At 40.3% G+C, this 26,244-nt stretch overlaps 1 protein-coding gene across 1 annotated transcript in view; it reads right to left on the bottom strand.

The window, feature by feature from the left end:
* STXBP6 (syntaxin binding protein 6) overlaps window positions 1-26,244 on the bottom strand; it is a 275,447-nt gene that overhangs the window by 196,089 nt on the left and 53,114 nt on the right. Inside the window, exon 2 of the mRNA XM_073800597.1 lies at window positions 7,416-7,604. Within this exon, the coding sequence (XP_073656698.1) occupies window positions 7,416-7,569 (154 nt within the window). The 5' untranslated portion in view covers window positions 7,570-7,604. The remainder of the gene's footprint in view (window positions 1-7,415; window positions 7,605-26,244) is intronic.

The raw sequence follows: 26,244 nt of genomic DNA, 5'->3' as shown, positions 1-26,244 counted from the left end.
TCAGGGAAACTCTAAAACAACTTTAAGGCATCTACTTTTTTTTTTTACTGCATAACTGAAGAAAAGTTCATACATGGCGGTGTCCTTGTCAGGAGCCTCTCAGAATTTCCCCGGGGGAATTGATTTTCTCTAAGACTCGAATACATCCGCTGACACTCTCATTCTCCTGTGGGGCTTCCTTAACAGCCTAGATACTGGTGTAGAGGACTGTCACCTCCCAGCCAAAACCAACCAAGGCCTAAACTGGTAGGAAAGTAGAGTAATCGCGAAACATGATTATCTCTAAAGATGTACGAGGGAGTGTGAGAAAAGATGCTTGGTTTGGGAAGTCCTCTCTCATATAACTCTTATGCCTAAGAGACAGACAAACAGAGAAGCACAGTGTCTAAGGCAATACAGGCCTAGAATCAAAGCACCTGGGTTTAAATCTCTGTTCTGTATCTCACAAACCGATGACCTTGGACCAGCCAGCCAACTGAATTCCATATGCTCAGTTTCCTCATCTACAAAATGAGGATGGTACTGTTATCTACCTCATTGTCATAAGGATTAAATGAGTTAATATATGTAAAGGGCATAAAACCACGCCCAATATAAGAACTCAATAAATACTATTACTACTATTAGTATTATTACTACTCCTAATTCATAGGGGGACTGGTGCTTCTCTAACCTTATTGAGCACTGAAGCATGTGATGGGTTCATGGCAGGTGCTACACTGAAGGTCATTTACAAGTGACACCTGGTGGCAACAACCGCTGAACCAGAAAACAGTGCAGAAGAAAACCCTCTCTACTTTTAACTTCATGTAACCAAGGATATCATTGCAAATGTTTTAATCCAATGTGTCTATGCACGTGTCACAAAAGGGCCAAATTCTCAATGTAAAATATAATAGAAGATATTATATTTTTCTAAAATAAAAAAGGATGTACAAAGAATCATATAATCATGGCACTGGAAATAACTTTGTTTTTGACTGCACTGCCTTCTAGAGCTACTTAAAGTTTTAGGGCTGGATTTACATACCAAATCTCTATGATAAAGAGATAAAAAGCTTACCCTGGGCTTCCCTGGTGGCGCAGGGGTTGAGAGTCCGCCTGCGGATTCAAGGCACACGGGTTCGAGCCCCGGTCCGGGAAGATCCCACATGCCGTGGGACGGCTGGGCTCGTGAGCCATGGCCGCTGAGCCTGTGCGTCTGGAGCCTGTGCTCCGCAACGGGAGAGGCCACAACAGTGAGAGGCCCACATACCGCAAAAAAAAAAAAGCTTACCCTGATGTATATTCCAAATGGAGGAGAGTCTATTACTCAATAACCTCAGAAATGAGATAGAAGACACAGTACAGGTCAAAACTGTTCAACGTCTTTATGAATTTTGAGGAGTCAGGGAGAAACCTGTTCCTTAAAATATGGCTCACTCTACACCACAAGCCCTCCTGACCTATGTCAGAAAAAATGAGGTGCTGTGGCACTACAAGCATGGCCAATGGGGTCACAAGGACTGGGTGGACTTCTGTTACTTCAACAGTGGTGACCCTGGGACATCACGACCTCTCTGATGAACACTGGTGCCTTTATCTGGGAAAAGAATATACCACCCAATTGGGATAGGGATAGGGATGTTGTGAGGATTAACTGGAATTAAAACAAATAATAAAACATACACAGGATGATTTTTATTTTCTTCTACATAATATCTGAAAGATTGGTATTTTCAATATTTACTACTTCTATAATAAAGTATAATAACATATATATCATTATTACAGTTGTTTTGTGTTTCTTCTTTCACTACTAATACCTTTGTCCATCTCTGAGTTCACTGTGGATTTCTTCATTTTTCCTGGATAAAATCTCTTAGAAAGTCAGCTCACCACTCCTGAATAAACCATTTCTATCAAGGTCAAATTTCATCTGTCTTGTATTTTTTCCTTCTCTCTCTTCTAATATTTATAGACCTTGTGATGAGATCCTGTCTGACTTTAGAAAGTAGATAAAAAGAATTTCTTATGCCAGATCTCTGACAATTGACTTTGGTTACCCTAATCCAATAGCAACCTATAAAAGATGTCCTCAAACCCTCATAATTGGTTTGAATGTCCATTCGGATTATTAACAACCTGAATTTCTCCCTATATGATTATGTATGAAACAAGAATGAAATTTGCTACAAAATTTCCAAGGGGGTTCAGAATCCTAGAACCTCAGGGCCTAAAAGAAGCTTTGAACTTGTCAACTGAATTGAAGCCCAGAAAAATTCAGAGCTTTGACCATGGCTAGTCAAAAAGAAAAGGACTAAGATGTATTCTTTTGATAGAATTGAGCACCATAAATATATCATTATGTCAAGTACAACAATTAGACAACGCAGAGCGTAACTCCCCAAGATGGTGAAACTTCTCAACCTTAGCTTCAGTATCTCATGCATGACACTTTCAAGATACAGGTAAGTTTCCCCACTACCCCTAGTGCTGCATTAGTAGGGCCTAGGTGGAACCAGGCCATCCATAAAATTCTAGAGGTTATTCTAAGGAACACCCAGGACTGGCAACTACGGAGATAAAGAACAGTACTGCCAAGTCCTCGCCTCCTAATCCCCATCATTACCTTTCCATGGGGATCCATTTACATAAATGGTTTCATCAAAGATCACTCAGAACTTTTTTTTTTTTTTTTTGCGGTACAGGGGCCTCTCACTGTTGTGGCCTCTCCCGTTGCGGAGTACAGGCTCCGGATGCGCAGGCTCAGCGGCCATGGCTCACGGGCCCAGCCGCTCCGCGGCATGTGGGATCTTCCCGGACCGGGGCACAAACCCGTGTCCCCTGCATCGGCAGGCAGACTCTCAACCACTGCACCACCAGGGAAGCCCAGAACTTTTTTTTTTAATAATAAAATTTTGCTCTCTACAAATCTAAAATCATTCTGAAAAGATTAAGATACTCTGTTTTAAGAACAGAGAATGTTTTAATCACAAAAATTAAAGTTTATGTAAGAGAATGTATTAATTACAAAAACGGAAGTTTCTTCATGCTCCTTCTATGGGGAGCAGCCAATGAAAGATTTTTATCCATTTACGTATACGAAGGGTAGCATCATACATCATGCATACTGAATTAAAACAGGATCAGGAAAATAGATTTTAAACAGGAAATTATGGAATGTTCAGTAGGTAACTGGCCTCTAATAGCAAATTGATATTAACTTCTTAGCATGCTTCTACTGTAGTATTTTTTTTTGATAGGTAAGAAGTGCACTTATTTAGAGAGAAACACTCTCCACAGACAGTGTCTAGTGTAGTATTATAGACCCAAATTTCATGGAGGGGGCAACTGATTATAGAAATAGTTGTAGGCAGAGCTTGCTTTACAGTTTGAATGAGTTAACAGCTCTAAGTTATAAATAAAGTCCATACTATCATCAGATATTTAGTAAGCTATCCATTTACATAGCATCTTCCATTTAAGTATCTATTGTGTCTATACTCAGCAATGTGCCAGGTGCTATAAGGAACTATCGAGACACAGATCAGAGAGATGGAAGCACAGGTTTACATGATACACAGCTGCTTCTGTCTGAGGACTCAAAAGGCCATCTAGGATAACTTCTCATACCTTTAAGGGAGAGGGCTAGCCTCTGTCCATCTTACGGAGCAGACTAAGATAAGAAGGTTAATTAATTCTTATGATCATCCCACAAGTGACTCTGTAAGACATTTTTTAGAATCAATTTTACCAAGATATATTTACATATAATAAAATGCACCCATTTTAAGTGTGTAGTTTGATGAGTTGGTGGTTACTTGTGATACACCCAAGTAAGCACCACCACAATCAACATATAGAACCCTTACACCATTGCAAGAAATCCCCTCCCTCCTTTGCAATCAATCACCGACTCCACCCCCTGACAACCACCAATGGGCTTTCTGTCACTATAGCTTAAGTTCTGTCCATTCTAGAATTTCATATAAATAGAATCATACATCATGTCATCTTTTCCATTTTTTTTCACACATAACACAAGGCTTTTGAGATTCATCCATGTTGCTGCATGTATTGGTAGTTCATTTAATTTCCAGGTAGCATTCCACTGCATAGTTATAAAAATAATTTTATTCACTCACATATAGATGGACATCTGAGTTCTGATTTTTGGTTATTATAAATAAAACTGTTATGAACCTCTATGTACATGTCTTTATGTGGACATATGTTTTTATTTCTCTTGGGTAAATGCCTAGGAACAGACTTGTTGAGTCATATAAATGCAAGTTTGACTTTATAAACAACTGTCAAATTGTTTACCAAAGCAATTCTATCATTTTTACATTCCCACCAGCAAAGTAGGAGAGCTCAAATTGCTCCACATGCCTGTCAACACTTGGTATTGTCAGCCTTTTTAATTTTAGCCATTGCTGAAAAGAGAAACTGGAAACCAATGCTTTAAGAATGTTAATCACAGAGGCCTCTCAGTATGTAAGTATCTGCATACCATTCAAGAAGCCAGCCAGGAAGTCCAATGAGAAACAATCAAATTCCATCCCAAAGCTCCATGGATGAATTGGAGAGGTTATTTCTCTCCTTACACAATTATAGCTAAGTAACTCAAGAAAGATCTTATTTCCTTTGCTCCAGCACCATTTTGGATTCCCCTAGAGGATATACAACCCGCTCTGAAAATACTAAGTCTCATGATCACAGGCCTCTCCCTCTCAGATTATAAACTCTGCCAAATACTGGTGGAAAAAAATTCACACAAAGAATCATTACTAAAAGACACTGGATATATAAAACACCCATGCTTACATGCATATGTTGGCAAACTTTTAAAGTTTTGATACTCTTCTCTTTAAAAAAAGAATATAACTATGCTGTTTGAAAAGTGGTTAAAAATTATTTGCAGACACTGCCCTAATTTGGACAAATTTTGCCTATTCAAAATGGAGAGCTGGTTTTCATCATCCAAACCACAAGAGTTGAAGGGCTCGGACTCCCAGAAAGCACAGGAGGTTCACACTGATAGCAGGAAGGAACAGCTGTCATTCCAGGGCTCTGCTTTCACTTCACAGCCTCCTATGTGAGTTGAGCTACAAAGACTAAACAGGACTAAACAGGAGACAAGGAGGAACTCAGAATCCAGTTCATCTTTCAAAGAAGCCGCCCTTCCTCTGCCTGGAATGCTCCCTGCACCCACACCATTTCTTTTCAGAACCAGTGAGGCCCTACTTTTCTTGCAGCTCTGGGTTCTCCCAACCAGGTCAAATCCTCCTCACACATGCTTTCACATCACTATATTTTTCCTCTTTAACCTTTTCACAGTTAATAATTATGTTTATTTTAGTGAATAAAATATTAATGTCTACTGCTCCTTCCCCAACAAACAAGGTAAGCCTCATGAGTTTTTCTCCTAACTGAACCCCCAGCACCAAGAGTGCTCAGCACATAAAAAGTACTTAATAAATATGTACGTAATTAATTGATTACTTGTTAATTAAAGCAACACCTTATCAAAGATGTACTGATAGCCCTCTATGCTTTTCATGAGTTCGAAAATAAAGGTGGCTGCTTCTTTCTCGATTACAAGAAAAATCAAACTGCAAAAACGCTGTGGGTGTCAAAGTTGCCTGGCCTTCTCCTGCCCCAGTTTCCATTAAATCAGCTGCTTAAATGTCAGATCTGCTTTGTCAACCTATCCTCTCAAAATTCAAATCCATGAAAAGGATGAAGGCTTTCAGAACTCAAGACTGTCCTCCATTAGAATGCAACAGAAAAGTAATTCTCATAGTCGCAGGCTTTAAACCTGAAGGTCTTGGTGATTTGTAAAGGAAATGCAGTTTTCCAGTAAGTCCCCGGTCATTATCTCCTATGGCAGGGGAAATGGTCATGCTCTTTCACCGGGAGAGGGAATTAGAGGCCCCATATCACTCTTGCAGACCTCATGATCAGAAAGAGGCTGACAATAACACGTGCCTAAAAGGCAAACAAAACGGCCCTTTTCTTCATCCACCTTTTCTGCAACTGCCTGTCTTCAAGAAATCTCAATGAAACATTGAGAGAATGGAGGTTAATTAGAATATTATGTGTCCCTGCTCATCCCATGTTCAGCTCAGCCCAAATGCAAAACAAAATTTCTTTTAATGCATTCTATTCATTATTGGTATAAGCGAAAACTCTAGAATTCAAATTTAAAGATGTGGAAATATTTTTAAGACCTGAATCTCATTAACAAAATACTAGGAAGGTATTAGGAAAGGCTACTTCTTTAGTTATTAACTGAGCCCCTATTATATGGCAAGCACTGCTCAGCACACTAAAGGAATGCAAATGTCTTCCAACAGTCACCAAATCTTATTAACCTAATTGTTACTTGGGATTAAAGAAAGACCAATATTTCAAGGTCAATTCTCATTCTAACCATTGAAAAGGCATTCTTACCAAAGGGTTATATTTCCATTTTATTTTAAACTAAGATACAGTCCTATTATTATCTCTACATGTTCTTTCTGGAAAAAAAGCTATTTCCACCTTGAAATAAATTCTGATAAACAAATGATCTGAGGCTTAATTTAAAAAAAAAAAAAGCTAAAAATGGGTCTAAAAATAAAGTTTTATTCCCAAGCCACAACTGAAGAAAATTGGAAAAAAGATGAATTAAGGTAAGCCTAATTCCTCCATTGCCCAGTTACAAGAAATATCAGAAATATTACAAACGCTCCAGGTGCTCAGATTAGCATCACCCACAGTTCCAGGGAAAACTTATCCAAATTTCATCTCAAAACACTTGGTATGAATTCACAGTAAGTCCCACAGATATCCTACAATCACAAACGGAAAGAGAAAAAAAGTAATCCCACAAAATTCTAAGCTTAATAGAACAGATGTCTCTTCCTGACAAGGAACAGCTGTCAGGCAAAGCTGTGATTTATGAGCTGAGTCTACTTTCTCACACTCCATACAGTGTCGATATTTATCTTGAGACCAACTATTACTGATTATTGGCAACTCTTAAGAAAAAGAAAAGTCAATGAAACTCAGGCTGCTGGTAGTAATAATTATGCAAATACCAGGAAGTGTTCTAAAACAAAAAATCTCAGAGGATAGCCCACTTTCTGTCAAGGCCCTAGTGAAGGAAAAGTATGGACAAACAGAAGTGTTTGCCAAACCCTTTACAGATGCTCTTAATGAAACTGAAAGGACATTAAAATTGCACTTCATTACCTTTCCGTACTAGGCAACATCAAAAGCCAAGGTGCCAGGAGCAAATAAAGATCAAAGAAGGTAACAGAGAAACAGGAAAGGAATGGAAAGGCAGGTGTATCCAAACCTTGGGCTATAACCCTCCTGGACACCTTAGAACTAACTGCTTTAAAACAGAAGTTGTTTTAATGATATTCATATCTGATTTTCATTACCTGACAGGCAGATGTAAGTTAAATATTCGCCTTGACCTCCTGTTGCCAAGAAAGGAATCTTTTTCTTTGTCCTCCTCTTGACTTGGACAGCTCCCAGCATCCTTTCATCAAGAGGTGCAAAAATTTCCTTGCTGATGGCAGACTTGGCACTCATTGTTGACCAAGCAAGCAGGGCACGCAGTGAGTTTTCTAAAGAAAAAGAAAAGGCAAGCTGGAATTGGCAGTATTACAAGGGCTCGTATAAGAATGAGCAGCAGATACGAACCAGCAATCCCACTCCTGGGCAAACAGCCAGAAAAGATGAAAACTCTATTTCAAAAAGATACATGCACCCCAACGTTCACAGTAATACTATTTACAATAGTCAAGACATGGAAGCAATGTAAACGTCTGTCCGTAGATGAATGGATAAAGAAGATGTGGTGTACACACATAATGGAATACTACTCAGCCATAAAAGACAATGAAATAATGCCATTTGCAGCAATATGGACGGACCTAGAGATTATCATACTATGTGAAGTAAGTCAGAGAAGGACAAATATCATATGATATCACATATGTGGAATCTAAATAAATGATATAAATGAACTTCTTTATAAAACATAAACAGAATCATAGACATAGAAAACAAACTTATGGTTACCAAAGGGGAAAGGGTAGGGAGGGATAAATTGGAAATCTGGGATTAACAGAAACACACTACTATATATAAAATTAGATAAACAACAAGGACCTACTCTATAGCACAGGGAACTATATCCAATATCTTGTAAGACCCTATAATGGAAAATACATATATATGCATAACTGGATCACTTTGCTGTACACCTAGAACACTGTAAATCAACTAAAATAAAAAAAAAGAATAAGCAACAAGTTGATTCACACATGAAGTAATTTTCAATTTGTGGTTTAACCTCTCGCTTGAAATGCATCATAGAATCATTAAAAGGCCTTTACATTTGTAATAACTGTGAAAAAACTCAAACAAAAAAGGAATACAGATTTACTCGCTGAAAATGACAAACGCAATGTGAGATGAGCAGCACAAAATGAGATCTAGAAAGTGTGTCACTCTCTACCCCAGCTGCACCTGACTCTAACAGGCAAGTGGCACCCACCCCATTCCCATCCTGTAAGGACCATGATTTCACATTTCCAGCTGAGATCTTTCCACTGTCTAAAAATCTTTAAAGTCAAGAGTTCTTTATGCAAATTCAAAATCTCCTTTAACTCTAATGTAAACCCATTTCCCTAATTCTATTCATAGCAGAAATAATTATATCATCTACCACGTAATAACTATATATGCAACAGAAGCCCATTAATTTAATCACCCTTCAGCTGCTCTCGATCAGGCTAAGTAATTAATCCTTATTTATTAGCCTCTTTCAACGGGTCCTATTTTCCATTGCTCCTCTGCCTCTCATTGCCACGCTCTGGACCCTCGCCAAATTCTCCACAGTTTCCTTCAGCCAAAGTGGACACAGAATTCTAAAAAAATGTCTGACTAATGCCAAGTATTTTGGAAATGTTACCCAGCAGTTCCCACATGTTATGCTCCTGTGGTTAACTGGCATTGTGTGCCCAATAATTAAGAAAATAAAGCATCGTGTTGCTGACTCCCAAAGAGCCCCCCCCCACCCTTCAAATTTACATATACACAGACCCCATGTTATATTTAGTTTTCCAAAGTTGTACTTCCCTAAAGGTCTTGATTCTGCTTATTTGTGTCTATTATATTCAAGGTCAATCTGAATTTTAACCCTCTATCATCCAAAAACTCAGCTGCAACTTGAGTAAATGAGTAAATGTTTTCTATTCCAACATCCTAGTCAGAGTCTATGTCTTAAGCAGTAACCAACATTTGCTCAAGCAAATAACAAATCAGAACTAAAGGTGCAGAGAAGGCCAATGGGTTGGTCATGCAGGCTGTACAGAGCATTCAGAGATCCTGCAGAGGGATCAACAGCACAGCTATATATGGTAACAGTAGCTCAAAGAGCTGGTCAACCTACTGTAAAATCAAGCCAGTTGGTAAACAAACACCTATTACGTGCCACCTCAGTGCTCAGTATAGAGATATAAGAAATAACTAAGATATGCTCCCTGCTCTAAAAGGAGTTGACTACTGACTACATCAAAGGTTTCCCTTACATCCAGATTATTTATGATGCAAGACCATGAAACATCCTTCCCAATGCAAGATTCACAAATGCTGCCCACACAGCTGTCCACCTGTAACTGGTCCCACACCTGTAACCTCATGGTAGGAAAGCGATATATTAAAAAAGAACCTTCCCCTGGTTAAAGAAATTTCTCGTGGTTTCAGTTCTGTAGTAGGTTTTCTTAGTGGCAGCAAGAATAAAGAATAAATAGTGTTGGTGTTTATTATCTATCTATACCTCTATCTATACATTATAGATCTATGCCCAGATCTATGTGCTCAGATCATGCCATTTTATCATTGCCATCAGGTTCTTCATACTAGCTGAGTACAAAATGATGACGGAGTTTCTCAAAGTGCTGACCTCTAACTGACACCCTGTGATTTCCTAGAAGTTAGCAAACAGAATTTCCCCCACTGCGATTTACCCCATGACTTTGCTATGCAGGGTGTTATAATTTACAGGGACTTTTTTTTAAAAAAAAGAGAGAAACTAGTTCTTTTCTAGCTCCAAGGCCTCTCACCTCTCAGCATTTGGGGACACATGAAAGAGAAAGCCAGTGGTAGCACGGTGGCTTCAAACGTCCGATAAAAACAATGTAGAAAGAAAGTCATCTTCCCAAACTCATCAGGCATTCTCTAACCAGCGCCTTCCCAACTGTGACAAGGCTTTTGCTTTTCCAAATCAGATTCACATTTTTCAAAACTTGTGGTTAAAAGAAATAGAGAGCTATCATTGTATTATGCAAAATCTGTCAGAGAAAAAAAAAGAAAAGGAACAACATGCATGTGCTACTAAATTTTCAGGAAATCTTGCTCTTCTTTTGAAAAACTGGTAAGAAATGGAAATGGCCTTTTGTTGGTTTTTTTGTTGGTCAGTAACTTCACTGACCACAAGTTTGGAATCACACAAACTTGGGTTCAAATCTTATCAGACAATCAGACAAACTTGGGTTCAAATCTTATTTCCCAAACTGAAGACCTGTATGTGGGTAAATCTCTTAAAATTCAGACCCTCAGTTTACTCACTGCAACATGGAGAGAGCTTCACCTAATTCATGGAAGCATTGAAAGAATTAGATGAAACAATGCATGCAAATCACTTATTCTGGTGCCTGAATCATAATGAATGCTTAAAGTGGAAAATTTTTATTAACTCTCCTACTAAGATATGAAAAATAAAAGACCCTCTGAACTTGCAGAAACTGAGTAAATGGAGCCATCCATAACAGAAGGTATTTGTAAAAGAGAAACTCGATTTTATTTACCAAAGCTTTGCTTTTCTCACTCATGGGTATGAAACCCTCTAAATATGGATAAACAGTCCAACATATGGAGGGCTCTGTATAAAGTGTTATCAGGATGAGCTATTTATAGGTTTCACCCTCAGGAAACTCACTCGCAAGAGACTATCAGGCTCATTTTTGTTGTTGTTGTTGTTTTTTGCGGTACGCGGGCCTCTCACTGTTGTGGCCTCTCCCGTTGCGGAGCACAGGCTCCAGACGCGCAGGCTCAGCAGCCATGGCTCACGGGCCTAGCCGCTCCGCGGCATGTGGTATCTTCCCGGACCGGGGCACGAACCCGTGTCCCCTGCATCGGCAGGTGGACTCTCAACCACTGCGCCATGTGGGATCTTCCCGGACCAGGGCACGAACCCGTGTCCCCTGCTTCCCCTCCGGAAGCCCAATCAGGCTCATGTTTATGGGAAATTGTCTAAAGTTTTTGTCCAGGCCAAGGATACTAACAAGCCTGGGAGCACGCATGTATGTTTTTGATGCCACCTGGAAATGGGAACGGACAGTGGATTAGAAGAGAAAGAATCAGAACGTAAAAGGGGTGATAATGTAGCTTCATGGAAATAATCTATGAGTGTCTCCCAAACCTGACTGCACATCTGAACTCGGCAAGGAGAGCTTTTCAAAAATGCAGACCCCTGGGCCCCTCCTTTACCCCCACCAAATAAGAATCTTGGGATCTGTAGTTTAAACAACTCTCTAACTGCAGCCATCCTGACACCTAAGTGAAAAGCTGACAGCCTAACTAAGGAGGAACTGTGGGGATGGAAAGGAGTGTATTCTCAGGAGAGAATACAGGAAGAGAATGTACAGGACTTTTTCTCTCCATTCAACCAAGCAGATTTCTCAGGTCTTAGATCTTCCTACTGGTAAATCAATGTCCAGCCCACAGCTGTACCTCTTTGTAAGGAAAACAAGATGAATGCACAGCGGTGGTACACCACTGACCACAGTTACTCCAACCTACATCACCCTGAAGGGGAGCAGGACATGCCGCCCTGAAATATTCTGCTTTAATATATTGATGGTTTTGAGCCAAAGGTATCTGAAAAACAGCAAATGTAGGGACAGGCTTTCTCTGAATTCCCTTTATCTGTCTAAAGACAGATCCTCCAAAAGGAACTCAGTTGTTATAAATCCCTCTCCAGGAGTTTCATCCACCAAAGACTGATTCTTGCCACAGGACAGTAGACTAGAAGTCGACACCGCACTCAGACACACTCTGTCACAAACTGTCACACCTCCCATCTAGTCTTGTAAGGGCCCATTCATCTTCTCTAAAAATCTTTTTCTCTCCCCTAAGAGGTCTACACCCCGTCCCCCTTCCCTAATAAGATGGTATTTAATCCTGAATTCTAAGCCACCTTGGGAATTATTCATTTTTCCCAGGGTATCTCCCATGTATACACAAGGTATACATGTTAATAAACTTCTGATTGGTTTTCTCTTGTTAATCTGTCTTTTATTACAGGGGTCTCAGCTAAGAACTCAGAAGAGTAAAGGGAAAATTATTTTTCCTCCCCTACAACCCATGGACGTTTTCTTTCTTCCTGGTCCACAGCTTCTAAAGGCTATAATTACAAAGTTTTCCCATCCAAGAAACCAACCTACAATATGATTTGCAAGTCAAAGCAGCTGGCTGCCTTACGTGGTAGTTTTGGAAACTAATCACATTTAGCTTTCCTCTCCCTCAAGCTTTTTCATCTATCTTCTTCTCCCTTTAAGCCATCTAACCCATAACCACTTTTGTCAGCACACTGTTATGGTAGTGAGATGGCCCTGCACCTACTATCCTCCTCTCCAGGAGGAGTTGTAAACTCCAAGGACCTCACGGAGGAGGCAGATGAAGTACATAAGTTAAGGGGTAGAGAGGTAAGATGTTTTTGCATTCCAACACTAACATTTTCCATTTCCGGTACTTGAACTGACACGTGTCCTCTGTGGTCAAGAGACAAGGAGGAGTGGTAGGAACTCATTAAAACCGCAGATGACCTGTGGTGGTGCACTCATCATCCTGCAGGTGGGTCTAAGGTGGTGGGGCTGACCGGGCTTAAATATTTCTCACCTGAGAGGTAAGCGCGGCCTCTGGTGAAACAGAGGCGCCATTTATTTCGCTTAATATTATTAGATAACAAATTCTCTAACCTCATTCACTTGCCACGCTTCACATGCAATCTTCTGATCGTGGAATAGCACTGGCTATGCCAACACAAGTAATCTGGACTGGATGACGATTATATTCCCATTGCCAACAAGTAACCAGAATGCCTGGTTTTAGACGTCACCCTCTTAAACTAGTTACTATGACTCAACCCTGAGGTAGATGCACTCAAAACCAGCCGATATCAAGTTCCAGAATTCTGCAAGTTAACAGCAAACAGGATATCATCCCAGAACACTTTTGGGGAGAATCAGCTGGTCTCTACTAGTGCATGGGAACTCTAGTGAGGTGACCTCAAATAACCTAGAAATAAGGTTATTCTCTAAGATAGGACTTCTCTACATTGCCACTTTGTTTCCGAAATTCTACAAATGCAACTTGACTCCCGCCTTTAATTGGATGACAGATCCCATTGCCTTCCTGGTTTTAAATCCATGTGTCTAGCTGGCAACTGAGCATTTCCACTAAGAGTTAATTTAGACTCAGTCTTGTCTCTCCAACCCTCCAAGTCCCCATAACAACTAACCAATGACCAAGTTCTGTAGATCCAATTTAATATTTCTGGGCACCACCAGATTCTCTTCACCCTCACATCCTCTCCCTTAATTCGGATCCCCATCGTCCCTGGTTTGAAAGATTTGGATGCCTCCTAAAAGGGTTCTAGTACCACTCCCATCTTGCTACCATTGTCCCTCTATACTGTCCAAGGTAATACTCTAAAGGATAAATATGATTCAAGTATACCTGTATTCAACTGTTTCTACTCCATGCCTCATGTCCTGAAAGAGAAACACAATTACCTTGACAAGGAACTGGGGAATGTTATAAATATTGAGGCCAAAGTAGAGAAATGTTAAATTGCTTCCCTTAAACTCCACCGTATTTAAGTACTAAAGGTTACAAGTCAGATGTTATTACACAGTCATTAAACTTCGAGATAATCTAAAAATGTTAACTGTACTCCAAAATCCAAAAACTTCACTTAGTAGCCAGAAAATATGCAACTTGTTAGGCAATAAAAATCAATTTTATTTTTTCTTGTTTCATAAATTAAGACCAATGAGATAATATGAGGTCAATTTAGCTACTTTATAAAAATTTACGCAAGGGTTACTGATTATTATAAATATGCAATTCTACTTCTTCTTAGACAACTTTACTCTTGGATAAGACAGTTCTCAAGATGAAAACTCTAGTCTATCCATAGCATGTAAGCATGAGGATAAATTAATTAGACGAAAGTTTCAACCTACCAGCCAATTTTTCCATGTACTTCAACTATTACTCTCAACTAAAAGTTCTTATAAATAGAATCTAAAAGGGGAGCCAGATATGCCACTAGACTAGACAGATAACTTTAATCTGGTGATACCATTCAAAGTTGAAAACTGCAATCACTATGAGTTCATCATTCTTTCTGGTAGAAACAACAAGGGCTAAGGAAGGGGCTTGCCAATGGTATAAAACCAGAAGGGGATGGCAGACCAAGAACCCACACTTAAGATTTCACAAGACTTACAAAGACTGAGACTAAGTCAATGTCATACAGCAAATCTGCTAAAAATATCCTAGAAAGAGCCAGAAACTTACAAACAGGAAAAATAAAAATTTTAAGTATAGGTATAAAAGCTAAAAATATTCTCTATTCTGCTAGAAAAATATTTGGAGATAGACCAAAAAATATATTAAAGGGGGAATTCCAAACAAAGACTGTGTACATCAACATCAACTGGGGGTGCCCAGGTCTTGTTCACACAGATTCAGGGGACCTGTGGGGGCAAGGTCTGGGATTTGTTTTCTTGATGATATCTTTGATCTATTCCACTGTACAACCAGGTCCAGATCCACTGTCTCTGGGTTTTTGGTTTTTTCTCTGTATTTAATGAATTATTTATAAAATAAAGACTCCGTAAACCTTTTTTGAGAGTACATGGCAGATGCTCTGTAAAGCTCTAGTAATGAGTCACTGAGGTTTGTACAGCACTTCATGATTTACAAAACACCTCCGTGCGATCCCAAGTATACAATCAAGACAGCTGCTGAACGCATCTTCCAAAGCTTGCTCTTTTTGTAAATTAGAATCTTTAGGTATGTGCATTTATGAATGGTAAACTATGGCATTTTTAACCCACCCCTATTGGTCTCAGGATTATGAAGAAGTTATAATTCCTCTCTTATGGAGATTAGTATTTGAACTGAAACCTCCAGAACCAGCAACTCCACTACTAGAGAAAAAGGAAATGTTGTGTGTATTATACATGACGCATGCTTACTTCAGATCCATTTTTAAGAGCAAAACATTATACACAACCTAAATACCCATCAATATTCAATCTACATTGTTAAAATGCAGTATAGCCCTTCAACCCAATGGACTATCACATAACCTTTCAAAATCATGGCAAAGATCTATAGATACTAACTTGAAAAAATGACGTAATACAGAGTGCAAACAAGGAAGTTACAAGACAGAAAATGAGCTCATGAATGTAAACGTATATGTGTGTACTGATACGCATAAAGAGATTTCTAGAAAAAAGTCTGCCAAAATGTTAACATGATTATGTCTGGGTTTTGAAACAAAGAAAAATAGGTCTAAGATTCTGCAGGGCAGTATTCTTATTCCACTATAACTTGACTACAGTGTTCCTTAAAAAAATGTGTTTTTGAGGTACACTCTTTCTCCCCAAACTGGAAGATATATCAAAATTTATTTTATTGAGATCCAATTATCAGTCTGCCCTACTCTCTTTTCAACTCCAGTCCAGGCATGGTGTCGGGAATCCCAAAGGTGAAAGCGGATACATTTCCACCTTCAAAGAGCTGTGAGAAAGGAGAGCAGATGTTGTGAATGATTACCACAAGGTCTGGAAGTGATTTTGGTGAGAAGAAAACGTCACCTTTCCTCTGAGCAAATGCAGCTCCGTGCCGGGACCCACGACCTGGTGAGCAGAATGCCAGCCAGATGTCCACTTGCACCTGTTCGCTTGGACACAACCCCTGGAGCAGTACAAAAGCAGCACAACCACACACAGCAACCCTGGTCATGACTCTTAGCTCCTTGAGGAAGGAAAAGAAGCTCTTTTTTACCATCAGGCTACCAAATACCATAAGACCTGGCTGGCTTTCTCTTCTGTGTATATACTAACCCTCCTCTTGTATGAGACATTACGTTCACAGGATCCTCCAAGCCGGTGACTCATGTCTGCTTTAATTATAAATCTAGACTATTGTCATCTCCTCTTTCCTTGTTTATATGTTCAGTGAGCACATTCTTCTTGTAGGCTTAATATCCAAAGAACAAACCCTTCTCTGCACCCAGACCACAAGACCTGTGTTTACACAAGTTTATTTACGTGGTGGGTGGACTTTTTAGCCGCCTTGTCGATCACTTCCTACCTTTAACAGATGATATGACAAAGCCAAAAAATAACATTACCAAGAACAAAAAAAGGCTGCTGGGAATACGCCATTTGGAGGATTTGTTGAGGGATTTATTCTGTAATAGAACCTCCACATTCACAAGTTTAAATTTCCAGGATCAGCTAAGTTGGTCCTACAGTACCCATATACCGACTCGACAGTGATGGGGAGAAATAAAGTACCAAAGGGAAGGGCAGGCTGGGGTGCACTCACTGGATTATGACAGAATTATTGATCCAAAGTGTGAGGCAGGCCTTAAAAATGAGTTTAAGCGTATCAAAGAAAGAACAAAGGGTTATAAGGGAAAATGAACCAAAAGGAGCTCCAACTGTTGGCATCTCCCAATTTTCGAGTACTCATGTCATTGTGGTGCCCAACAGCTAGTTGGCAAACGAACAAGACAATATGTTGGCCTGAGAGCATTGTTTATTAACAACACTCATTATAGACAAATCTATTCCAACCAAATATGGACCAAGCCACACGAAGATTGACAACATGAAAATAAACATTTTAATTGTGTGCCACGCTCTGTACTGATTGCTGAATTAGTGTGCTTCTTCTACTTACACTGAAGATAAAACAACGGGGGAAACACTGAACCCACACATGAAAGGAAGTGGAAGACAGTGTGGTTCAGGTGTTTTCTCTTTTTGATGTATACAGAAGTTTACAACAGAAGTTTTGGATTAAAAAATAAAGACCAAACATATCAACCACTAAAAACAAACAAATCAATGAACAAATCCTCCAGTAAGCATAAAATAAGCCTTTTATATCGATATTTGTTAACTCAAATCTTAGGTAAATTTTAAATTCTCTTGATTCAGCTATTTCTGTTTTAGAACAGACCTGGAATATAACACTAAAAAGGTAATAAACCTTTAAAAAGACCCTCCAATTTTAAGTGTATGAAACCTACAAAACCCAGAAAAGTAGCTGAAACAAGTTTATATATTTTCTAAAAATCTAAAAATCAGAGCAAAACTTCTCAAAATAGTCTCTGAATCATCAATTCTGAGAATATTTCCTACTTGAATCCCTTATTTGGAGAATATCATCACTTTATAATTTCTTGAGAGAGTTTCAATTCGTTTTCTGTAATTGACATTTTATCAGTGTTATACTCTGACATGAAGTCCTTCACAGCAATGAGGGGCGCAGAAGAAATGTGATACATCCAGAAGCCCTGTTATACATATTTACACTGTCAACTTAAAAGACTAAGGACTCTGTCCTTCAATGGCTCAATTTCACAAGTGAGATTATCAATAAGGTCATTAAACTCTTCCCATACGGATCAAGCCAAGGACTGTCATTTCAACTTTAATCAGTCTCCCCAACAACCAGGTTCATGATTTTGTGCCTGTGCAGTGTAACCTGAATGGTGCTGAAAAAGATTCCCTCCCAGCCTCCAAAGGCTTTTCCCGTCAGCACCTCGAATTCCGACAGGAGTTGTGTACACTTAAACGTGTGACTTTGGTATCTGAAAGTCCTCATTAATACATTTTTATGTGGGCGAGAGGAGGGTGAGATTCCATTTCATAGATGAGGAAACTAAAGCTCAGAGTAGTTAAGTAAGTTACTCTAGATCATGCAGCTTTTCAAGGGCAGAGCTAGGATGTGAACCTGGGAAGCGTGATACTTGTAGTCTTTGCTCTCTCTATCTCCTATTGAAGAAATGAAAAAGGTAGGAAGAGATGAGATAGAAATACATTCCAGGTAAATCAAGACAAATTCATCTGCTTCACAGTTTTGCCTCTGATCAGCCTTGCTTTCGGGTGGACAAGATACTGTTATCATCCCTGCCCAGCTACTACAAAGGTAACGGGTCAGGCTGGAGTTTGAAGTCGTTCTTTCTGGATATCTGCTCATCTTGGGTGTGCAGGTCATGCTGTGAAACTGGCAGAGAGGATCACGTAATCTAGTTAGAATAGAGCTTGTTTTGATTCCACAGATGAAAATTGGGGAGTTCAGGATGCATTAGCAGAGAGTCTGTGATAAAGCTCTATCTCCACAAACAGGACAATGCCCACCAAAGCCTCATCACAGCTGTTTGCCACCCTCCTTTGGAGACCAGCTGTTTATAACAGGAGTCAACTCCTGGGAGGATCTTGGATGGCTGCCACCAGGCAGTTTTATGAACTTGCAGGCTATTTTCCAAACCGGAAAAGGCTTAAAAATGAAAGGCACATATTTCAAAGGTTTCTGCTGGTTCTCAGGGAAAACTCCTCTTTCCACTTCCTTTGCTGTATTACCCCCCTCTGGTATTTCAAAAGCACAACTGGGACCCTCCTTGTTACCTCCTACCCCATACTCTTTCTGTGTCTTCTGTCTTCCACTGCCAAGGCTTCAAGCAACCTTAGCTGCTTCCCTAACAGCAGTGCCCCACATTTGAAACGCTTGGCAAGAGGAATTCTATCCACTTGACTTTACTGAGTAGGATCTCAGCAAGACCTTCCAAATGAGCCAACCAACAACCATTGCCTGACCAATTTGGGGGCCCTACCCACCAGCAGCTTATACTTCAGTTGAAAGATGTGTGCAAGTTAGTATGTTAGCATTCTTAAGCTTACACACGTAACAGCTGGAAGTGATCTAGGGATTGTCTAGCTCATCCAATTCTCTTCCTTAAATCATAAGAAAACTGAAATCCAGAGGGTACTTCCCAAATCATACAACGAAAGAGTAGCAAGGCCAAGATGAGGGCCAGCCACTATTCTCCACCTTACCGCGATGTTCTCCACATAACTGCGATCCCAAGTTTGTGGAAGGTGAGAATAGGTGGTTATGTCAGAAGGGAGAGGGAAAGAGAGAAAATATCATTTATTACAGTGGCGACTCTTCTCAGATTCATCCTTTTTCTCATGAATTGGCATGGAATTAAGTGTTGGACTAGAATATCCCTAGCCCATAGATTTCTAAACCTCAACTTTTGGCTATCACCTTCTATTCCCCTGAATTTTCACAGTTTATGTTTTCTCATTTGGCTGTCGAGGCCAAAAGCAATGATGGCCTGCCCAAATGGAACAGGTTGAGACAGTCCAAGAAGCACAGAATTGTTTTGGCCAAGTCCCAAGCCACAGGGCTCTGTGCTGACCCCAACTAACAGGAGCCCCTCCTACCGTCTCAGTGCTCTGAGCCACTGGAAGGAGAACATGCCCTGGGCAAAGGCACAAGTCTATTGCCAGTCTGGGAATTAATGCTCTGGATTGGGGGGTCTCCTGAAAGCACAATGCTAACCACACTAAGAGTCTGGATCAGCTCTTATAAAGGTTTCTCAGCACTTATTCCAGGCCCTGGAAACAACAGGGGAGGAAAATAGGAATCTGTCAAGTCCAGTTCTTGTCTTTGGAACTGCACCCTTCAGCCTCAGTACAAAAACACCACCAGGTGCCTGCAATCTGTAATCAGTGCTCTATTAAAATGCTCTCAGAAATGCCGAAATTATCCTGACTTCCACACGCAGCTGCACAAGGTCCTGTTGGGTAACTGAAGAGTTCTCTACAGGTTCACTTGAGACTCCCCAGAAGCAACAAACTAGAATGCCTTGGTTAGGATCCACCATCCAATCAACAGGGAAATCTCCACGTGAGAGGGACGGATCGGTGGGTAGGCAGGCATCCCCGTTCTATGCATTGGGGATGCCACAGAACAGCCTACACATCCAGGTCAGACGCAAGGTCCATATGCAAATGCAGATCCTGCCCCATTCGATCAGTTCTTCTGTCATTCAATGTCAACCCCTTTCTTAGTCAGCATGTTCCAGAAAATAACTAACTTCTGACCTAACCAGCTGTGCAGTGTTTGATAGGGAAGAAAAATCTATCAGTTGAAAATTGAACACTCCTCTAATGCTAACTCAGGTTAATACTAGCACAAGTTTATAGTATCACACGTTAACGAATTACACAGACGTTCAAGCACACGTAATCCAGCTCCAGAATCCAGGACAAGGGCATAGTGGTCACTACCCCCCACTCAATCTTCTAGATGTTGTCATCAGATGATCAGGTCTGAGCTCTGTCTTTGCCTTTACTCGACGAATAATTTTGAGTAAAATTCTAGATCTCTGAGAGCCGTACCTTCAATTTTAAGATGGGGTAGTGCCACCCACTTCACAAGACTGTTGTGAAGGATGAAGGAGGAGGAAAACAGCTCCCTGGGTCAGCCTGCTTTTACCTGGGGTGCCCTGGTCCTTGAAAGGCAGACGGACATGTAAGCATGTCAGCTTATACCTGCAAAAGCATATACACATCACAGAGTATCTTACAAAGCTTACTTCCAGTGTCATCTTATTTCATCTGCCCAATTTATGAGGGAGGTTATCATCTCTCCCAGACAGGTAAAGAGCGTAAGGCTCAGAGAAGGGAAAAACCTTGATGGCTCTGCTAGACTCAGCCGGAAGAGAGATGGGTTTTCTTCCTGCAGTCCTGTCCTGTTTCCATTGCACCTCTCTGCCTCACCATATGGAACTGCCAGCTTACACAGGAAAATAATGACAGAGCTAACTGAAGTCTGCCCCAATGTGGATGCAGTGTTGCTACACAAGAGAGATGCAGGGTTGTGTAGACATTTAAAGAAAAAAAGGGCGAGAAAAGAAAAGGCACACCCAAGGAGCAGAGCTGGGATAAGACACAGCCTCACTTATTCAATAGGCAACACTGTCCTAGACACTGAGGACACTCAGGTCAAAGCAGTCCTTTCCCTCACAGAGTTTACATCCTAGTGGAGAAGAAGAACAATCAACAAGCAAGCAATTCTATGCAGCATTTGAGAAGAAATTAATTAAGACTGGTCCAGTGGGTTCAGCAATTAGGGAAGGGGCTGATGAATAACAGTCACTATCATTCACCACTCACGGTCAGACAGGGAAATACATCATGTGGAGCTAAAGCTCTCCAAGCCTTCTAAGAGGACAACATCCAGCTTTGATGACCATTTCTGCTCCAAACACATTATTCCTTATTATCAGAGGTAACAAAGAAATTCCACCGTGGGACGGGACCTATCCTTCTTCACACATTTACTGAGTAATTTCCGTGACGTGGGCTTTGTACGAGGGATGGAGATTACAGACCAGTTAGATCCATCCAATGGAAAGAGTCTAGTCGAGGAGAAGCACAAGGAAACAGGCCACCCTGGACCAAATGAGGAGTCTGAGGCTGCTGCTTCACAGCAGCAGAAGAGGCAGGTATTTTAATCCTTCAGAGGCTGGTGATCAGGAGCTACTTACTCTGCTAAGCCAGTCCTTGAGATGTAATTAAAGAATTTATTTAGGTCGACCTGCACGGATTATGCAGGGAGATCCACTTTGATGGAAAGCCATGGAAGCTGTTAACTCTGAGTCACCTGACACATGCCTGGGCTTCCACCTGGGATCTGTGCCAGGGTTGTGCCCTGAATGCTTCAAGACAGACGGACACAGGCGGACCTAAGGTGAATGCAGAGGACTCCCTGGAGGGACATACTTACTTCTGCACAGACCCTACACACTTTCAGAACAGCAAAGGGCAACTCCGGGTACATGTATGGGAGGAAGCATGGTCAAAGAAGCTGTTAAGGAAAAAAGGTATCTGAGACAAATATAAACTCCTCAGATGTCCATTTGGTACTAAGTCTTATGGGGGTTGGTGGGAGGAAGGAAGGTGAAAGGTGAACTTTTAAAATGCACGTCCCCACCTGTTCACTGAAGTGGGGGTGGACAGACCTGAGGTCACCAATGGGTAGTTTTGCAAGAATAAATGTTCTTGGCCCATGTACATTTTAAAAATACATATTTTAAACTGAAACCATTTCCTCTAAGATCAGGAATAAGACAAGGTTGCCCACTCTCACCACTATTATTCAACATAGTTTTGGAAGTTTTAGCCACAGCAATCAGAGACAAAAAAGAAATAAAAGGAATCCAAATCAGAAAAGAAGAAGTAAAGTTGTCACTGTTTGCAGATGACATGATACTATACATAGAGAATCCTAAAGATGCTACCAGAAAACTACTAGAGCTAATCAATGAATTTGGTACAGCAGCAGGATACAAAATTCATGCACAGAAATCTCTGGCATTCCTATACACTAATGATGAAAAATCTGAAACAGAAATTAAGGAAACACTCCCATTTACCAATGCAACAAAAAGAATAAAATACCTAGGCATAAAGCTACCTAGGGAGACAAAAGACCTGTATGCAGAAAACTATAAGACACTGATGAAAGAAATTAAAGATGACACAAACAGATGGAGAGATATACCATGTCCTTGGATTGGAAGAATCAACATTGTGAAAATGACTCTACTACCCAAAGCAATCTACAGATTCAATGCAATCCCTATCAAACTACCAATGGCAGTTCTCACAGAACTAGAACAAAAAAATTCACCATTTGTAAGGAAACACAAAAGACCCCGAATAGCCAAAGCAATGTTGAGAAAGAAAAATGGAGCTGGAGGAATCAGGCTCCCTGACTTCAGACTATCCTACAAAGCTACAGTCATCAAGACAATATGGTACTGACACAAAAACAGAAATACAGATCAATGGAACAGGATAGAAAGCTCAGAGATAAACCCACGCACATATGGTCATCTTATTTTTGATAAAGGAGGAAAGAATATACAATGGAGAAAAGACAGCCTCTTCAATAAGTGGTGCTGGGAAAACTGGACAGCTACATGTAAAAGAATGTCCCTAACACCATACACAAAAATAAACTCAAAATGGATTAAAGACCTAAATGTAAGGGCAGACACTATAAAACTCTTAGAGGAAAATATAGGCAGAACACTCTATGACATACATCACAGCAAGATCCTTTTTGACCCACCTCCTAGAGAAATGGAAATAAAAACAAAAATAAACAAATGGGACCTAATGAAACTTAAAAGCTTTTGCACAGCAAAGGAAACCATAAACAAGACAAAAAGACAACCCTCAGAATAGGAGAAAATATTTGCAAATGAAGCAACTGACAAAGGATTAATCTCCAAACTTTACAAGCAGCTCATGCAGCTCAATATCAAAAAAACAAACAACCCAGTCCAAAAATGGGTAGAAGACCTAAACAGACATTTCTCCAAAGAAGATATACAGATTGCCAACAAATACATGAAAGGATGCTCAACATCACTAATCATTAGAGAAATGCAAATCAAAACTACAATGAGGTATCACCTCACACCAGTCAGAATAGCCATCATCAAAAAATCTACAAACAATAAATGCTGGAGAGGGTGTGGAGAAAAGGGAACCCTCTTGCACTGCTGGTGGGAATGTAAACTGATACAGCCACTATGGAGAACAGTATGGAGGTTCCTTAAAAAACTAAAAATAGAACTACCATACGACCCAGCATCGCACTCCTGGGCATATACCCTGAGAAAACCATAATTCAAAAAGAGTCATGTACCACAAGGTTCATTGCAGCTCTATTTACAAGAGCCAGGACATGGAAGCAACCTAAGTGTCCATCGACCGATGAATGGATAAAGAAGATGTGGCACATATATACAGTGGAATATTACTCAGCCATAAAAGGAAATGAAATTGAGTTATTTGTAGTGAGGTGGATGGACCTAGAGACTGTCATACAGAGTGAAGTAAGTCAGAAAGAGAAAAACAAATACCATATGCTAACACATATATATGGAATCTTAAAAAAAAAATGGTTATGAAGAACCTAGGGGTAGGACAGGAATAAAGACACAGACATAGAGAATGGACTTGAAGACACGGGGAGGGGGAAGGATAAGCTGGGACGAAGTGAGAGTGTGACATGGACAGATATACACTATCAAATGTAAAACAGATAGCTAGTGGGAAGCAGCCGCATAGCACAGGGAGATCAGGTCGTTGCTTTGTGACCAGCTAGAGGGGTGGGATAGGGAGGGTGGGAGGGACATGCAAGAGGGAGGAGATATGGGGATATATGTATACATATAGCTGATTCACTTTGTTATACAGCAGAAACTGACACAACATTGTAAAGCAACTATACTCTAACAAAGACGTTAAAAAAAAAGAAAAAGAAAAAAATGCATATTTTATGTGAAACCGATTTCTAGTTTCTCCTGAAGATCCAGCAACATTAAGTAGTCCTACAGTCTTCTCCCAGCAGCCCCCCCACCCCCACCACTGACCACAGTCCACAGTCTCAAATTCATCATCCCCACCACTGTCTATTTTATTGCCCAAACTGAGGCTTAACATCAGTTGACCATCATCCAAGTTGCCCTGCTTTTCTTATATCTGGCCTGTTGGCTAATTTATCTCTGTATGGTTATTGAGTATGAATAACCTGATGTAGATACTAAATTAATTAGCATGACTGGGAAAGTTTCTAAGAGCCCATAAGGCAGGGGGAGCACAGTTTAAAAAAAGATGTTACTGCCCAATGGGAAAGTAAAGCAGAGATCAAGAAATCATCACATGAATCGGGGGGAATTAAACCAAGGGTATCAAAATAAACAAAAGCAAGCCAATGTTCATATCACTCTGTCATCTTAGAAGTTTATATACACGTCCTATTCTCACCCCTCCCAACAAGCCAACTGCTCTGAGAAAGTGTCACCAGGCTCTGGAGCCATAAATACAAATGAGGTGAAACGTGGAAGGTGGGTACTCCTGCAGCCTCACACACAGCCACCTGGAGGACACTTGTGGTACATTTATCAAAAGCTCTGAAAATTGGCACACAGCAATTCTACTCCTAAGAATACGAAGGAAATCATCAAACAAGTGGGCAAAGGTGCATATGCAAGGATGTTTATCTACTTGATTGGTTCTCTTAAAACACCAGCCTGGTAGTTTTCTTTCACGGATATCATATTTAATCTCAATATAAATCGTGAAGAGTCAGTGTTCCACAGAAATTTGAAGGCCCAAACCTTCAAACCTACCCGTGTTTTCCTGCTTTTGACCAGGCATTTCCTCGAGTGTCTACTAGTTTGTGCTAGACTGGAGACGTGCACATGAGAGGCAGGACAGGCATGGGCAGGAGGCTTCACCGGAAGAGGCCCAGAACTGCAGGGGGCTCTCAATAACCGCTGCTGTCCTAAGAACCCCTGGCTTCATGAAGAGAGCTTAAACATATAAGACCTGCATTTTGTTTTTTTAAAAGAATGTTTAAATCTGACCTTTTGCTCATAGCCCATGCAGCAGACTTCTTAGATGTCTGTATTCACCTCAAAAATACCTAGACAGCAGTAAATGACACAATGCCAAACCATCATTCCCAGGACAATCACCACCTGTCTCACACCCTGTGTGAAATACCTAGCACTGCACATCATTATAAACGTGGTCTGTTAATTCTATATGTATGTGCATGTGTGTATGCTCCTATAACACAGAAATCCTCCTGTGGCTCTGGATAGCTGTATCCATTTCTCATTGGTAAGCCCCACCCAACCCAGCAAAAGCTGGGAAGCTCTGAAGAGAAAGAGGACAGGTTAGGGAACAGGAACTCTTACAGCTAAATTAAGACTAAATAACATATGTTTAAAAAAATACTCCAGTGCCTTAATTAGTTTGAAGTTATTTGGTGTTGGTTGATGGCTGCAGCATTCCTTGATACTTAGTTATTTACAAAATAACTATGCTGATCTCCTCTGTTCTAATTCTACCCCTCATTTATCATATGGTTCTCAATGGTATGTAAATATAAAGACAGCTCACTGTAGGGACTGAGATAGAAGAAGTGCAAATGATTAAACGCAAATGCAAAAGTCATGTCAATACAGTGCGGAAAATGAAATTTTTCTTTTTTTTTTTTCTATGCAAT

The sequence above is a fragment of the Tursiops truncatus genome, chromosome 2 (genome assembly GCF_011762595.2).
Source record: "Tursiops truncatus isolate mTurTru1 chromosome 2, mTurTru1.mat.Y, whole genome shotgun sequence".
NCBI lineage: Eukaryota > Metazoa > Chordata > Mammalia > Artiodactyla > Delphinidae > Tursiops > Tursiops truncatus.
This window is presented reverse-complemented; position numbering and strand designations above follow the sequence as displayed.